This window comes from Geospiza fortis, unplaced genomic scaffold (genome assembly GCF_000277835.1).
Source record: "Geospiza fortis unplaced genomic scaffold, GeoFor_1.0 scaffold37, whole genome shotgun sequence".
NCBI lineage: Eukaryota > Metazoa > Chordata > Aves > Passeriformes > Thraupidae > Geospiza > Geospiza fortis.
The window spans coordinates 259,953-273,218 of record NW_005054449.1 but is presented as its reverse complement, the minus strand read 5'-3'; the positions used below and the strand labels follow the sequence as shown (position 1 = coordinate 273,218).

The window sequence follows — 13,266 nt, the reverse complement described above, 5'->3', positions numbered from 1 at the left end:
GGGTTTTTGGGTTTTGTGGTTCACAGGTTTGGATGGGGGAAGGCACAGTGTCCCCTTTTTGGGGTTTTTGGGTTTTTTTTGCTTTGGTTCACGTTCTGGAGTTGCTGTGGGAGAAGGAAGGGCTGGGGATGGGTCAGGGCTTTGTGTTTGTATTGCTGCCCTCTGAACCTGCCTTAAGCACCCCCACCTGAGAGCCAGGGGACAGGGGCTGGCTTTGGTGGCACCTTTGGTGGTGGCACTTTTGGTGGTGGCGCCTTTGATGGCACCTTTTGGTGACACCTTTGGAGGTGACACCTTTGGAGGTGGCACCTTTGGTGGCACTTTTGGTGGTGACACCTTTGGAGGTGGCACCTTTGATAGTGGCACCTTTGGTGGCACTTTTGGTGGTGACACCTTTGGAGGTGGCACCTTTGATGGTGGCACCTTTGGTGGTGGCACCTTTGGTGGTGGGGAAAAAAGGAGCTGCTCGGCCTCTCTTCCTGCAGGGTGAGCCTGGTTAAAACACTCCAAAACCCCAAAACCCCAAAAAGCAGCACAGAGGGGGCCCTGAGCAGGGTGAGCCTGGTTCAAACATCCCAAAACATCAAAACCCCAAAAGGCAGCAAGAGGGGGTCCTGAGCAGGGTGAGCTTGGTTAAAACACCCCAAAAAACTGGTTAAAACACCCCAAAACCCCAAAGAGCAGCACAAAGGGAGCCCTGAGCAGGGTGAGCCTGGTTAAAACACCCCAAAACCCCAAAATGCAGCAAGAAGGGGCTCTGATCAGGGTGAACCTGTTTAAAACACCCCTAAAGCCTGGTTAAAACACCCCAAAACCCCAAAGAACAGCAAGAGAGTCCCTGAGCAGCCTCACTCCTGCTGCACCCCCTTCTTGTGGGGCTGGGCTTTGGGGACACACAGACACCCAGACCAAAACCCCAAAACCACAAACACCCAGAGCAAAACCCCAACACCACAGACACCCAGACCAAACTCCTCCCCAAACACCCCAAACGTCCCCAAAGTTGATCCAAACTGTGAGGAAGCTCCGAAGTGGTTTTGTGGTGCTGCTCCTGTGTGGGTTTTGAGGTCTGATCTTTTGGGATCAAGGCTCTGGAGGCCGTGTCCCCACCCCAAAACCTCCTTTAGGGCCAGCAGAGGGGCCTGCAGGAGCTGGGGGGTTTTGGGGTGTTTCATGCTCTCCTGGGATTTGTGAGCAGGGATGAAGGAGGGAAATGCCATCCCCAGGAATCTGAGAACCCTCGATATTTCTCCCTATTTCATCATTTTGTATCCAGTGGGGTGGTGCAGAAAAAAGGGGGAAAAACCCAAAACTAAAGGATGCTGAGCATTGCCAGAAAAATCTCTTTTTTTTTTTTCCCATGGATTCCATGACACTCTCAGCGGCCTCCTGCTGTTTGATGGCAGGGAAAAGGAAACCACAGCTCCTGCTCTTCCCTCCCTGATCCACTTTCTGTGTTTTGGGGTCATTTTTTAGATTTCCTATACCCAGTTCAGTTAATTACAAGCCCCCAAAACTGCCCAAATATTCCCATTTTTCGGCCATTCCTACTTTTGCTATTCCCTAGTGCCTCTTGTCTTGGAGCCCCAGGTTTTTTCTGGACCTCAATAATTGCCTGGTCCATATTTGTGTCTGTCTGTCTGTCTGTCTGTCTGTCTGTCTGTCATTCGTGGCTGTGATGTCCAAAATTCCTTAGGATCTAAGGAATGACTTTTCCTTGAGCAGTCATCAACAAGTGGGGACAGCATTTTGTAGGGGAGAAAATTCCATTGAGATAAGGACAAAATATTGAGTCCCTGGGACTGGTTATGTAAAAAAAAAAAAGGGGAGAAAAAAGCACTTTAAATCAGATTTTCCACTGACTAAACTCAGACTGAATGTACAGCCTGGCTCTGCCCCGCTCTAGCAGCTGAGCTTGGTTGAAATATTAAAAATTTAAGCAGAAATATTAAAAATTAGGCAGCTGGAAAGGGTGAGGTGATGGCTGACACCTGTTAGGTTTGATCTGGCTGGTCCACGGCAAAGTTCCATAAAAAACTGAGGATCTGGAAGAGAGGGGGGAAAAAATTTCTACATAATAAAAATGTTCCTGTTGTATAAAAGGAGATTTTGAAAAAAAGCTCCTTCCTCTCCTCTGCTTCCCATGACAAGAGGGAAATAGAGAGGAAGGAGAGGAGAGGAAGAAGAGAAGGAAGCAGAGGGGAGGAAGAAGAGGAGAGGAAGTAAAGGAGAGAAAGGAGAGGAAGAAGAGAGGAAGGAGAGGAAGAAGAGGAGAGGGAAGGAGAGGAAGAAGAGGAGAAGGAAGCAAAGGAGAGGAAGAAGACAAGAGGGAAGGAGAGGAGAGGAAGAAAAGAAGGGAGAAGGAAGCAGAAAGATGGAGAGGAAGAGGAGAGGGAAGTAAAGGAGAGGAAGAAGAGGAGAGAGAAGGAGAGGAGAGGAAGAAGAGGAAAGGGAAGCACAGAAGGAAGCAGAGAAGTAAGGGGAGGAGAGGAAGAAAAGAAGGGAGAAGGAAGCAGAAAGATGGAGAGGAAGAGGAGAGGGAAGTAAAGGAGAGGAAGCAGAGGAGAGGGAAGCAGAGAAAAGGGAAGCAGAGGAGAGGAAGAAGAGGAGAGGGAAGTAAAGGAGAGGAAGCAGAGGAGAGGGAAGATGCAGCAGAGCCAGCAGGAGCTGCCCACCCCAGCTGGGCTGTGGGGCCCTGCTGTGTGTCCGTGTGTCCTGAGCTCTGTCTGTGTGTCACTCTGTCCCCTGCATGGACCTGTCCCCCCTCTGGCACCCCCATTCCTGTTCCCCAGGGGTTCCCAGCCCCTCCTGGCTCTCCCAGCAGGGTGGGCCCAGGCCCTGCTCTCACCCTGGGGAGGATTTTCACTCCTGGAACACCAGGACAGAGCCTGCAGTGCTGCTTGCCCTGATTTTCATCCTTTTTTTTTCCTTTTTTCCTGCACCCAAACCACTTCTGCATGCATCAGGCAGGGAGAGGCACAGCCCAGACCACCACAGAGATCAAACTCTGCTCTGGGTCTATCACAGAATCATCTCTACTGTGGTTGAAAAGCAATAATGGCTAATTCTTATTTTTATTTTTATTAAATAAAACTTGCACAGGCAGATTTCAGCCAGGGCTTTGTGCTCTCCAGCCTGTGCTGAAGGGAGCAGCTGAAGGTGCAGAGAGCTTGGGCTGGGGGAGGCAATAGAAAAAAAGCACACTGTGATTTCCTTTGGGTCAACAAGTGAGTGTATTTCAGCCATTCCTTCCCTTTCAAGAAGATGTTTGTATCATAGAGAACCAGTTCAGCCCCTGGAACTAAGCCCATCCTTTGCTGTTTGTCAGTAAAATAGTTTTTTGCATGTTTTGCATCTGAGTGGTTTTTCTTTTCCCAACCCTTTGAACTCAGTAATTCCCTCTGGGGCACCCCAGAGCAGCAGCTCCCCAGTTTTTGGGCAGGGGGGTGACAGGAGGAGGTGCAAAAAGGCTGGGAAGGTGTGGGGAGAGCTCTCCTGACCTCTGAGGAAAGGTTGGGGAATTCCCCCAGGTTCTGGGACAGATTTTTGGTTCCTGCTGGCTGGGAAAACAGGGAAGCTCCGAGATCCAAAACTGATTTTAAAGGAAAATATTTCACTTGAGAGCCTGAGACTCTCAAGCCCAAAGTCTGGAAGGGCAGGAAAAGCAGAGGAATTTCAGGAAAAGTGCCAGGGAACAGCTCAGCATGGACAAAGTGGGCACTCCAGAGCAGCAGTTCCCCAGTTTTTGGGCAGGGGGGTGACAGGAGAAGGTGCAAAAAGGCTGGGAAGGTGTGGGGAGAGCCCTGAGGAAGGGCTGGAGGATTCCCCCACGTCCTGGGACAGATTTTTGGCTCCTGCTGGCTGGGAAAACAGGGAAGCTCCGAGATCCAACACTGATTTTAAAGCAAAATATTTCACTGTTCAATTCTGGGTGCAAGCTGCCTGCAGAGAGGAGCCTGAGCCTCTGGTGCCCATTGCCTGGAAGGGCAGGAAAAGCAGGAAAAGCAGAGGAATTTCAGGAAAAGTGTAAGGGAACAGCTCAGCATGGACAAAGTGGGGCTGGTGGCAGCTCCTGTGTGAGCAGAGCAGCTCAGCAAGGGCACAGATTTAGGTCAGGCCAACGTGCTTGAGCTGTGTAGCTACACAAGAGGCCTCAGAGCAGAGCACAGAGTTCAAATCCAGTTCAAACACAGAAAAAAAAATCAGGAGATTTTCTAACCTGTCTCTCATATGCACAGAAGAACAAATGTCATCTCATCAAGACAGGCTCGTGTTCAGGGATTGACAATGGCACATTTTCCCAGCTGCTGCAGAAAATTTGTGTGGCAAGAGCAGTGGGAGCAAACAAAGCCCACTCACCTCTCTCTTCAGACCATGCTGCATCTGTGTGCCCCAAACTCACCTCTCCACAGAAAAAAAGTGATTTACTTGGGGGGAAAAATACGTGGGGCTGCTCTCAGATCACTTGTGTTAAACAGTGAATCCCCCCCAAATCCACTTTTCTAAGAAAAATTTACTCTGAAGGGCACCTCAAGTGAGGAAGGAGCTCATGGGCAGGATTTGGGGATAAAAGGGTGAGAAATGGCTCTGCTGGAACACAAACCCTACAGATTTAAATGTATGGGATGTACATGTCAGGCTTGGACAATCCCTGGGTTCCCCCAGGTGCTGGGACACTGCAGGAACAGCTCAGAAGGATTTGGGGTCAGGCCATAGACACCAACACAACCAGTGGTGTTTCACCAAGGGCTCCTTTAATAAATTCAGTTGTTTCTGCCTTTTGAACCCATTTTGCTTTCCTGGTTTTGCACATCAAGCCCACGAGACCCAGGGCAGCCCCTCCCTGGCACCACGGGCTGCCCTCCACGGGCCGCCCCACCAAACCTTTGCCTTTTTTTTCTGCACTCAGGTGAATCCCGCAGGTTTCTCACACCGGTGTCCCTTTGGGGAAAGGCAGCAGGGGGTTCCTGGCAGTCTCTTTGTTTGCTTCTGCACCTTCTGTTTTCAGCCACTCCATCTTCTGCCGGTGCTGCCTGACGGCGTCGGCCACGCGCGCGTCCATCATGGCCTCGGTCAGCACGCCGTCCTCCGAGGCGTAGGCTGCTGCCTGTGGGGACAAGGACACCTCAGACACCTCAGGGATGGCACGTGCCACCAGCAGGGGACATCTCAGGCTGCTGCCTGTCTGCTGTGCCCTTGCCCACGGGGGACTTCCACCCCAGCGCTCTCGTTCCTTGCGGCGCGCAGGGATCGCCGACGAGCTCTGTGTCACTGACGTTTCTTTTATGAAAAATCCTCTCTCAGGATTTTGCCTGCTGAAGCGGAGAAGTTCAGAACCAGACATAAACAATAGGTTATCTGCTGCTGTGGAATGCAACAGGTCAGTCTGGATTGGCCCAGCTTGGATGTTTAGAAATAATGGCCAATCCAGAACTGAGAGCTCTCGGACTGTGTCCGAGAGAGCAGGGTTTGTTACCATTCTTTACTTTTCTATTCTTAGGTTAGGTAGCAGGTTCTGGAAACTCTCCTTTCCTTTTCTTTTTAGTATAGTTTAAATAGATGTATATATCATAAAATAATAAATCAAGCCTTCTGATCATGGAGTCAGATCTACATCTCTTCCTTCATCCCAAGAACCCTTGTGACCACCGTCACATCTCTGTCCAACTCTGGATTCCTGGGAATAAAACCCCTTGTTTGGAGAAGAAAAACCCAACATTTGGCTTTTTAAAATTTCCTCACCTCCTCTAAAAGTGCTGCATGGGTGAAGCCTTGTTTTCAGAAGAAAAACCCCAAGTTTGGCTCCTTTAAATTTCCTCTCTGCTCTAAAAGAGCTGTACATGTGAAGCCTTGTTTTGAGAAGGAAAGATCCACATTTGGCTCCTTTAAATTTCCTCTCCTGCTCTAAAAGAGCTGCACATGTGAAACCTTGTTTTCAGAAGACTCACACTTGGCTCCTTTAAATTCCCTCTCTTGCTCTAGAAGAACTGCACAAGTGAAGCCTTGTTTTGAGAAGAAGAAACCCACATTAGGTTCCCTTAAATTGCCACTCCTGCCCTAAAAGAGCTGCATGTGTGAAGCCAATAAAGTGAAGAGAGGTGGGTGCAGGAGGGTGATGGAACCACTCCATCCAAAGCAACAGAAAATTGTTCAAACACTTGCACAGCAGAACAAACAGCAGTGCTGGGGGACACATGGGCAACGTGGTGCCTCTACAATGATGTTTAATGTGCCTTAGCCTGCTTTCCTCGTGCACTCCCTCAGGAACCTCCCCTGCATCCCTTGTGTGCTGTGGCAGCTCCCAGCCCGCACTCAAATCCCAACTCCCCAGTCCAGTTCTGCCGGCAGGGGCAGCACAAAGGTGACCACAGCTCCTTGGGGCAGCTCCTGCCACCTTCACCCCCCAGGAGAACAGGCCTGTGGGGCAGCAGAGGGACTGTCCCCTGTGCAGGGGACACCCAGCACAGCTGGGGCTCAGCCTGGCCACCCTGAGATGCCACCACAGCACACAAGGGAAGGATGCTGGATGCTGGTGCTGTCAGCTGCACCCATCTCCAAGGTAACAGAGCAGCCCCCGAGCTGCAGAGTTCTAAATCTGGTTCCTCCCTCTGCAAGGGCTCCCGTGAGCAGCTCAGGGAACGAGGGAGCTTGGCTCAAAAGAGATCCCTTGGCTGCACAGAGGGTTGTACAGGGATCCCTTTTATGCACACAGATCCCTTCTATGCACAAAGATCCCTTGGCTGGACACAAATCACTTGGCTGTACACAGATCCCTTGGTTGTACAGAGGGTTGCACACAGATCCCTTGGCTGCACAGAGATTCCCTGGCTGCACACAAATCCCTTTGTTGCACAGAGATCCCTTTCAGGCACACAGATCCCCTGGCTGCACAGGAATCCTTTGGCTGCACACAGATCCCTTGATTGTACTGAGATTTCTTGGCTGTACAGAGGATTGTACAGAGATCCCCTGGCTGTACACAGATCCCTTGGCTGTAGAGAGAACCCTTGGCTGCTCACAGATCCCTTTGATGCACACAGATCCCTTTGATGCACACAGATCCCTTCGATGCACACAGATCCCTTTAATGCTCACAGATCCCTTTGGCTGCACACAGATCCCTTCGATGCTCACAGATCCCTCTGATGCACACAGATCCCTTTCATGCACACAGATCCCTTTTATGCACACAGGGATTGGGATCAGGGCTGGGAGCTCCCAACCATCCTGCCTGGCCCCAAGAACCCCAAACTTCCCCCACATCCTGGATTTTCAGTGCCAACCCTTCTGTCCCCTGTCCCAGTGAGTCTAACTTGGATTTCAGTGATTCTGAGGCATCACACACAGGCTCCATCAATTACTGATGCTGCAAAACATCCATCCCAGCAAGGAAGGAGCCTGACAGAAAAACAGCACAGGAACAAATCAAGGGTGACCCTTTCACACCTCAGGGATGTCCATGGGGCAGAAAACAAAGCCCAGGATGAGCTGTGGCTCTGCCACCACCACAGGGTTAGAGCTGCCCATGGCATCACTGAGGAGATGGAAGGAGAAATAATTATTTCCAGCAATAAGCAAAAGGTTCCTCAAGCTGGTTTTCAGGTCCTCTAACCTACTTTCCAGCCTTTTTTTGGAGGGGGGAACTGGTTAGACCACAAAAGGTCTCAGAGCTGGCAGGTGCTGGTTTTTCCTGCAAAACCCTTTCCCTGTGCAAACCCTTTGCAATCCTTGCTCCAGGCAGCACTGACACTTAAAACCAGGAGTAAAGCCTGGCCTTGGGAAAGAGCAGGTCTGTAAAGAGAGAATTCTCTAGTTATTATTATTTATTTTTATTTATTTATTATTTATTCTCTATTTATTCTGCAAGGTTCTTGTGCTGCTCTCACTGCCTGAGCAGGATCCTCAGCACCTCTCCTGTCCTCTCTGCAAAAAGGGAAACGCTGCAACAGGAGTAAAGCCTGGCCTTGGGAAGGAGCAGGTCTGTAAATAGAGATTCACTAATTATTATTATTTATTCTCTATTTATTTATTGTTTATTCTCTATTCATTTATTCTGCAAGGTTCTTGTGCTGCTCTCACTGCCTGAGCAGGATCCTCAGCACCTCTCCTGTCCTCTCTGCAAAAAGGGAAACGCTGCAAAGGTTTTGTTCAGACCTCCCTCACCCCTTTGACATTTTTATTTTTTGTAAAACAAAAATGATTCATAAATTTTTTTTTTGTAAAATAAAAATAAAAACAGGGCTGTCGATGCAGCCCTGGTGGGGTGTTTGCAAATGAAAAAAGAGCTTTTTTGGGATGCATTTTGTGCTGCCAGAGCACAGCCCATCCAGCCCAGAGAGGAACCTCCTGCAAAGCTGTGCAGTTCATGCTCTGCTGATTTTCTCAATGACTTTCTATTTTTAGAAAGCCTCAGGCCCTCTCTGTCAAGAAAGCAAATGGGAGAAGCAGCTGCCCCTTCTGGGAGTAGCTTGCACACACATAAAAATGGTACCAAGCTTCATTTGTATTCATACCTCTGCCTCCTGCATTCCAAATTTTAACCCATTTTCTCCAGTGCAGCAATTCCTGCTTTATCCCTCAAAGCCAATTATGAAATAATTGTGTTTGGTGAGGGTGGAACAGATGACAAGTCCAGCCTGAATGACCTCATGTTTCATTCCAGCCAAGATTTGTGGTTTATTTGAACCTGGCCAGACTCATCTGTATCATTTAAATCCCATTTATAATAAAAATAGCCTGATGAAAAAAGAAAAAAATCCCCCACAAAAATTCAACAGTTATTTTTAAAATATAAACAAGGGAGTAAAAAAAAAAAAAAAGGCATTTATGTATTTATGTCAGTGGCATAAAAGGCAAGGAAATGACAGGAAGCTCCCACTGGGACATAAAACTCCTGGGAATTCTCCTGAAGCGCTGCCAAAACAGTTTTCCAAGATTACAGCTTGGAATAGTGAAAGGTTGCTTTTTTGCTTTTAGGTTTTGACATTTTATCTAAAGCACATCAGCAGCTTGGAGTGCAGGGCTGGGAAATCTGCACAAGGCTGGAATCCGAATTTTTCCATTTTTCCTGAGGGGAATTTTTAAGGTGAAAATGCACTGAGTCCATGCTAGAGCCATAGAGGACAATGGAAAAGCACAAGGACAAAAGGGAATGCTCAGACTCCTGCAGGAGAGATTAAAATGGATTTTTAGCACGCACACTCTTGCCTGTGCCAGACAGCAATATTTTTTCCCAGTGCTAGAGGTTACACTCTTGGCTTTTCTGCTTCTTACTTTTGAATTCTGTTGGTAAATTCAGGACAGCCAGAGCCAGACTGAGACAGCAGTGGGGTAAAACTTCACGTCAGTGACAGCAAATCCATCTCCAACCCAGCACCTGGTGGCGTTAAAGGCTCTGAAAGCTGCAGCTCCTGCTCAGTTTGACTGAGATGGGCTTTTGTCATGGACATATTTTATGAAAAATCTGTAAATAGAGAATTTTTCTAGAGACGTATTTTTGTCATGGACATATTTTATGAAAAATATGTAAATAAAGAATTTTTCTTTTGCTAGGATCTTTTCTCCTGAGAAGCTGAGAGGTCTCAGAAATTAAATGTAAACAATAATCATCTGCTGCTGTGGAATGCAACAGGTGCATCTGTGATTGGTCTCATGTGGTTGTTTTTAATTAATGGCCAATCACAGTCCAGCTGTGAGATATTGATATGAAATATAAGAAATACAGAGTAATCGGATTATTCTGTAATCAGATTATTTCCCACCTTTTTCAGCCAGCACCTTGAATTAATAGGGAATTAAAAGACTAAAAATGAGATATTGATATGAGATATAAGAAATAGAGAGTAATCAGATTATTCTGTAATCAGATTATTTCCCACCTTTTTCAGGCAGCACCTTGAATTAAAAGGGAATTGAAAGACCAAAAATGAGATGTTGATGTATCAGATTATTTCCCACCTTTGGCAGCCAGCACCTTGAATTAAAAGGGAATTAAAGGCCAAAAATGAAATATTGATATATCAGATTATTTCCCACCTTTTCCAGCCAGCATCTTGAATTAATAGGGAATTAAAAGACTAAAAATGAGATATTGATATGAGATATAAGAAATACAGAGTAATCAGATTATTCTGTAATCAGATTATTTCCCACCTTTTTCAGGCAGCACCTTGAAATAAAAGGGAATTAAAATACCAAAAATGAGATGTTGATATATCAGATTATTTCCCACCTTTGGCAGCCAGCACCTTGAATTAAAAGGGAATTAAAAGACCAAAAATGAGATACTGATATGAGATATAAGACATAGAGAGTAATCAGATTATTCTGTAATCAGATTATTTCCCACCTTTTTCAGGCAGCACCTTGAATTAAAAGGGAATTGAAAGACCAAAAATTAGATATTGATGTATCAGATTATTTCCCACCTTTGGCAGCCAGCACCTTGAATTAAAATACCAAAAATAAGATATTGATATATCAGATATTTTCCCACATTTTTCAGGCAGCACCTTGAATTAATAGAATTAAAAGACCAAAAATTAGATATTGATATATTACAGAGTGTCTGTGGTGCACAAGCTCCCTGCAGCTGCTGCATCCAGCCCGGTGAGGATTTTTGGGAGTAATTTCTGGTTCCTGAAGGAATATTGGTGTAAATTCCTACCCTGAGCACTGTAGCTATGCAGTTAACTCATCTTGCCAAGTTATTTTTATCTGTGCTCAGCTCCCTGACCCAGTTCAGAGCACAGCCATCCACAGGGGTGCACCAGCACCACGGGAAGGAGATTGGGAGGCAGGAAAACACTGCCAGAAAGGCTGGAAAATGCAGCTTTGAACCTTCCCTGATCCTACAAAGAATCACCAGCGCTGAAACAGGGAATAAAATATCAACAGCACCCAGGAGAGCAGCAGGGGTGAGGAAATTCACCTGCCTGGAGAGGGGATTCTCCCCAAAGCTGCTGAGGGGTTCACACAGAAAAACCCAAAGGGTTCCTGGCAGGAACAGCAGCTCCAAACTCCAAATTCCTCATCCAAAAAGTGGACAAGAAGTCACAGGTTCTCATATTTTAGTAAGTTTGCATATTTGGGGTGAATCTCCCAATTCCAGCTTCAGGTAATGAAGGAATTTATTCCAAGTTTGCTTTCCCAAAACTCATTTTTGTCTCACTTTTTTGGAGGCAGGAACAGCAGCTGCAAGCTCCAAATTCCTCATGCAAAAAAAATGGACAAGAAGTCACAGGTTTTCATATTTTTATAAATTTGGTCCATTTGCATATTGGGGTTGAATCTCCCAATTACAGCTTCAGGTAATGAAGGAATTTATCCAAAATTTGCTGCCCCCAAACTCATTTTTGTTTAATTTTTTTATGGCATGAACAGCAGTTCCAAGCTCCAAATTCCTTGTCCAAAAAATGGACAAGAAGTCACAGGCTTTCATATTTTTATAAATTTGCATATTAGGGTTTCATCTTCCAATTACAGCTTCAGGTAATGAAGGAATTTATCCCAAGTTTGCTCCCTCCAAACTCATTTTTGTTTCACTTTAATGAGGTCCCTTTGATTTTAACATTGATTTTTAACTTTGATTTGATTTTCACCTTGATTTCCACCCTAATTTCCACTCTATAATTTCCACTCTGATTTCCACCTTTTCACCTTGATTTTCACTCTGATTTTCACCTTGATTTTCACTCTGATTTCCACTCTGATTTCCACTGATTTTAACCTTGATTCCCACTCTGATTTTCCCACAAATGAAGTTTCTTGCTACATCCAACCAACTCAAATATTTCTCCCCTCTCCTGAGTATTTTTTTTTAAAGCCTTTGAGTGTTTCACAAGAGCAAAGAGCAGCACAACAACTTCCTGCTGCAATTTTACATCAAACCCTGTTAATAGTGCTGGCAGCACGAGGTGCATTTTTAAAAGCTGTCAGGGAAAATTAGTCACCTCCACCTTTTCCCTTCCTTCAGCAGCACTTAAAGGAGAAATGATAAAAGCTGAGGTCATTCCTGGGGAGAAATGACAAACTTGCTGATAAGGGGGTGATAAAAAGCAAAGCATCATTTATCACAACTTCTTATTACAGGAAATAGTTGGCAGCAAAGCCTTTTCATAGATGACAGCACATATTTTGAAATATGATTCAATATCATAAAAATTATACAGGGAAATTAACCAGCTGTGTGCTACCAAAGAATAAAATAAGAACTAACAGCGCTCAAATTGGACCTCAGCTCATGACTGCTGCAATTAAAATTAATTTCTACTAGAAAGGATAAATATTTATGTTCTTTAAAAGGTGGAAAATCAGTAGTAGAAGGAACAAAATGCACAAACTTCCTCAGATGTTTGTGAGCTGCTAAACTAAATTAAAAATTTAAGAACTAAACAAAAAGCCACTTTGTTTTTACAAGCCCTGCAAGGAAGCTGACATGAGTAGGTTACATGACACACAAATTGGAGCACATTCCTTCACTTGATATTTCTAGGTTAGTGCATGAAAATCCACCATCCAGTCAGAAACTGGCAGCTGTGATAAAACAAGGTGAAAAACCTGATTTAAATTAAAAAAAAACAACACTAAAGCTTGCTGAGCATGTGAATAATTGTACTCCAAGTGCTGCATTTCTTATTTTTATGTATAAATAAAATGTACAAAATGTATGTATAAATAAAATGTACAAAATGTATGTATGTATAAATAAAATGTACAAATATCCATTTTTTTTTTCAGCTCCAATTCCAGTTTTGTTTCTTTAATAGCTCAAATTGCACTGAAAGGGTTTGGAACAAAGGAGAGGAGGAGGATGGTTCAGGGCCCTAATGAGGGCACCAAAATCAGGTTTCTCTTCTGCTGAGCTTCCTGAGCTGGAGCTTGAGTGTGGCCAGCCCAAACTGACCCCAAACTCACCTGCTTGACCTAAATTCCATAAGGGATTTCCCACTAGGGATTATCAGAACTGCTCCTATTTATGGGGTGAGGAATTGTGCTGATATTGCAACACTCAGCCCACAGGCAGCGGGGGTCTGGGAGCAGCCCATGGACAGTGAATGATGGAATTTATCCCAAGTTTGGGAAACCTTCACAGGGAGAGATGAGCTGAGACCCCAGAGTCAAAGCCTGGAACATCCCAGGAGGGGGAAAGGAGGGAAAAAGGGGAGGGGAAAAAGGGAGGGAAAAAAGGGATGGAAAAGGGGAGAGGAAAAGGGGAAAGGAAAAGGAAAAGGGGAAGGAAAAGGGGAAGGAAAAGGAAAAGGGGAA

The 13,266-nt window shown here is 45.7% G+C and overlaps 1 protein-coding gene across 1 annotated transcript in view; it reads right to left on the bottom strand.

The window, feature by feature from the left end:
- Positions 1-4,732: 4,732 nt before the first annotated feature.
- The window catches only part of ATAD3A (ATPase family AAA domain containing 3A), a 24,986-nt gene continuing 16,452 nt past the window's right edge, over positions 4,733-13,266 (bottom strand). Inside the window, exon 16 of the mRNA XM_005427629.3 lies at positions 4,733-5,107. Within this exon, the coding sequence (XP_005427686.1) occupies positions 4,928-5,107 (180 nt within the window). The 3' untranslated portion in view covers positions 4,733-4,927. The remainder of the gene's footprint in view (positions 5,108-13,266) is intronic.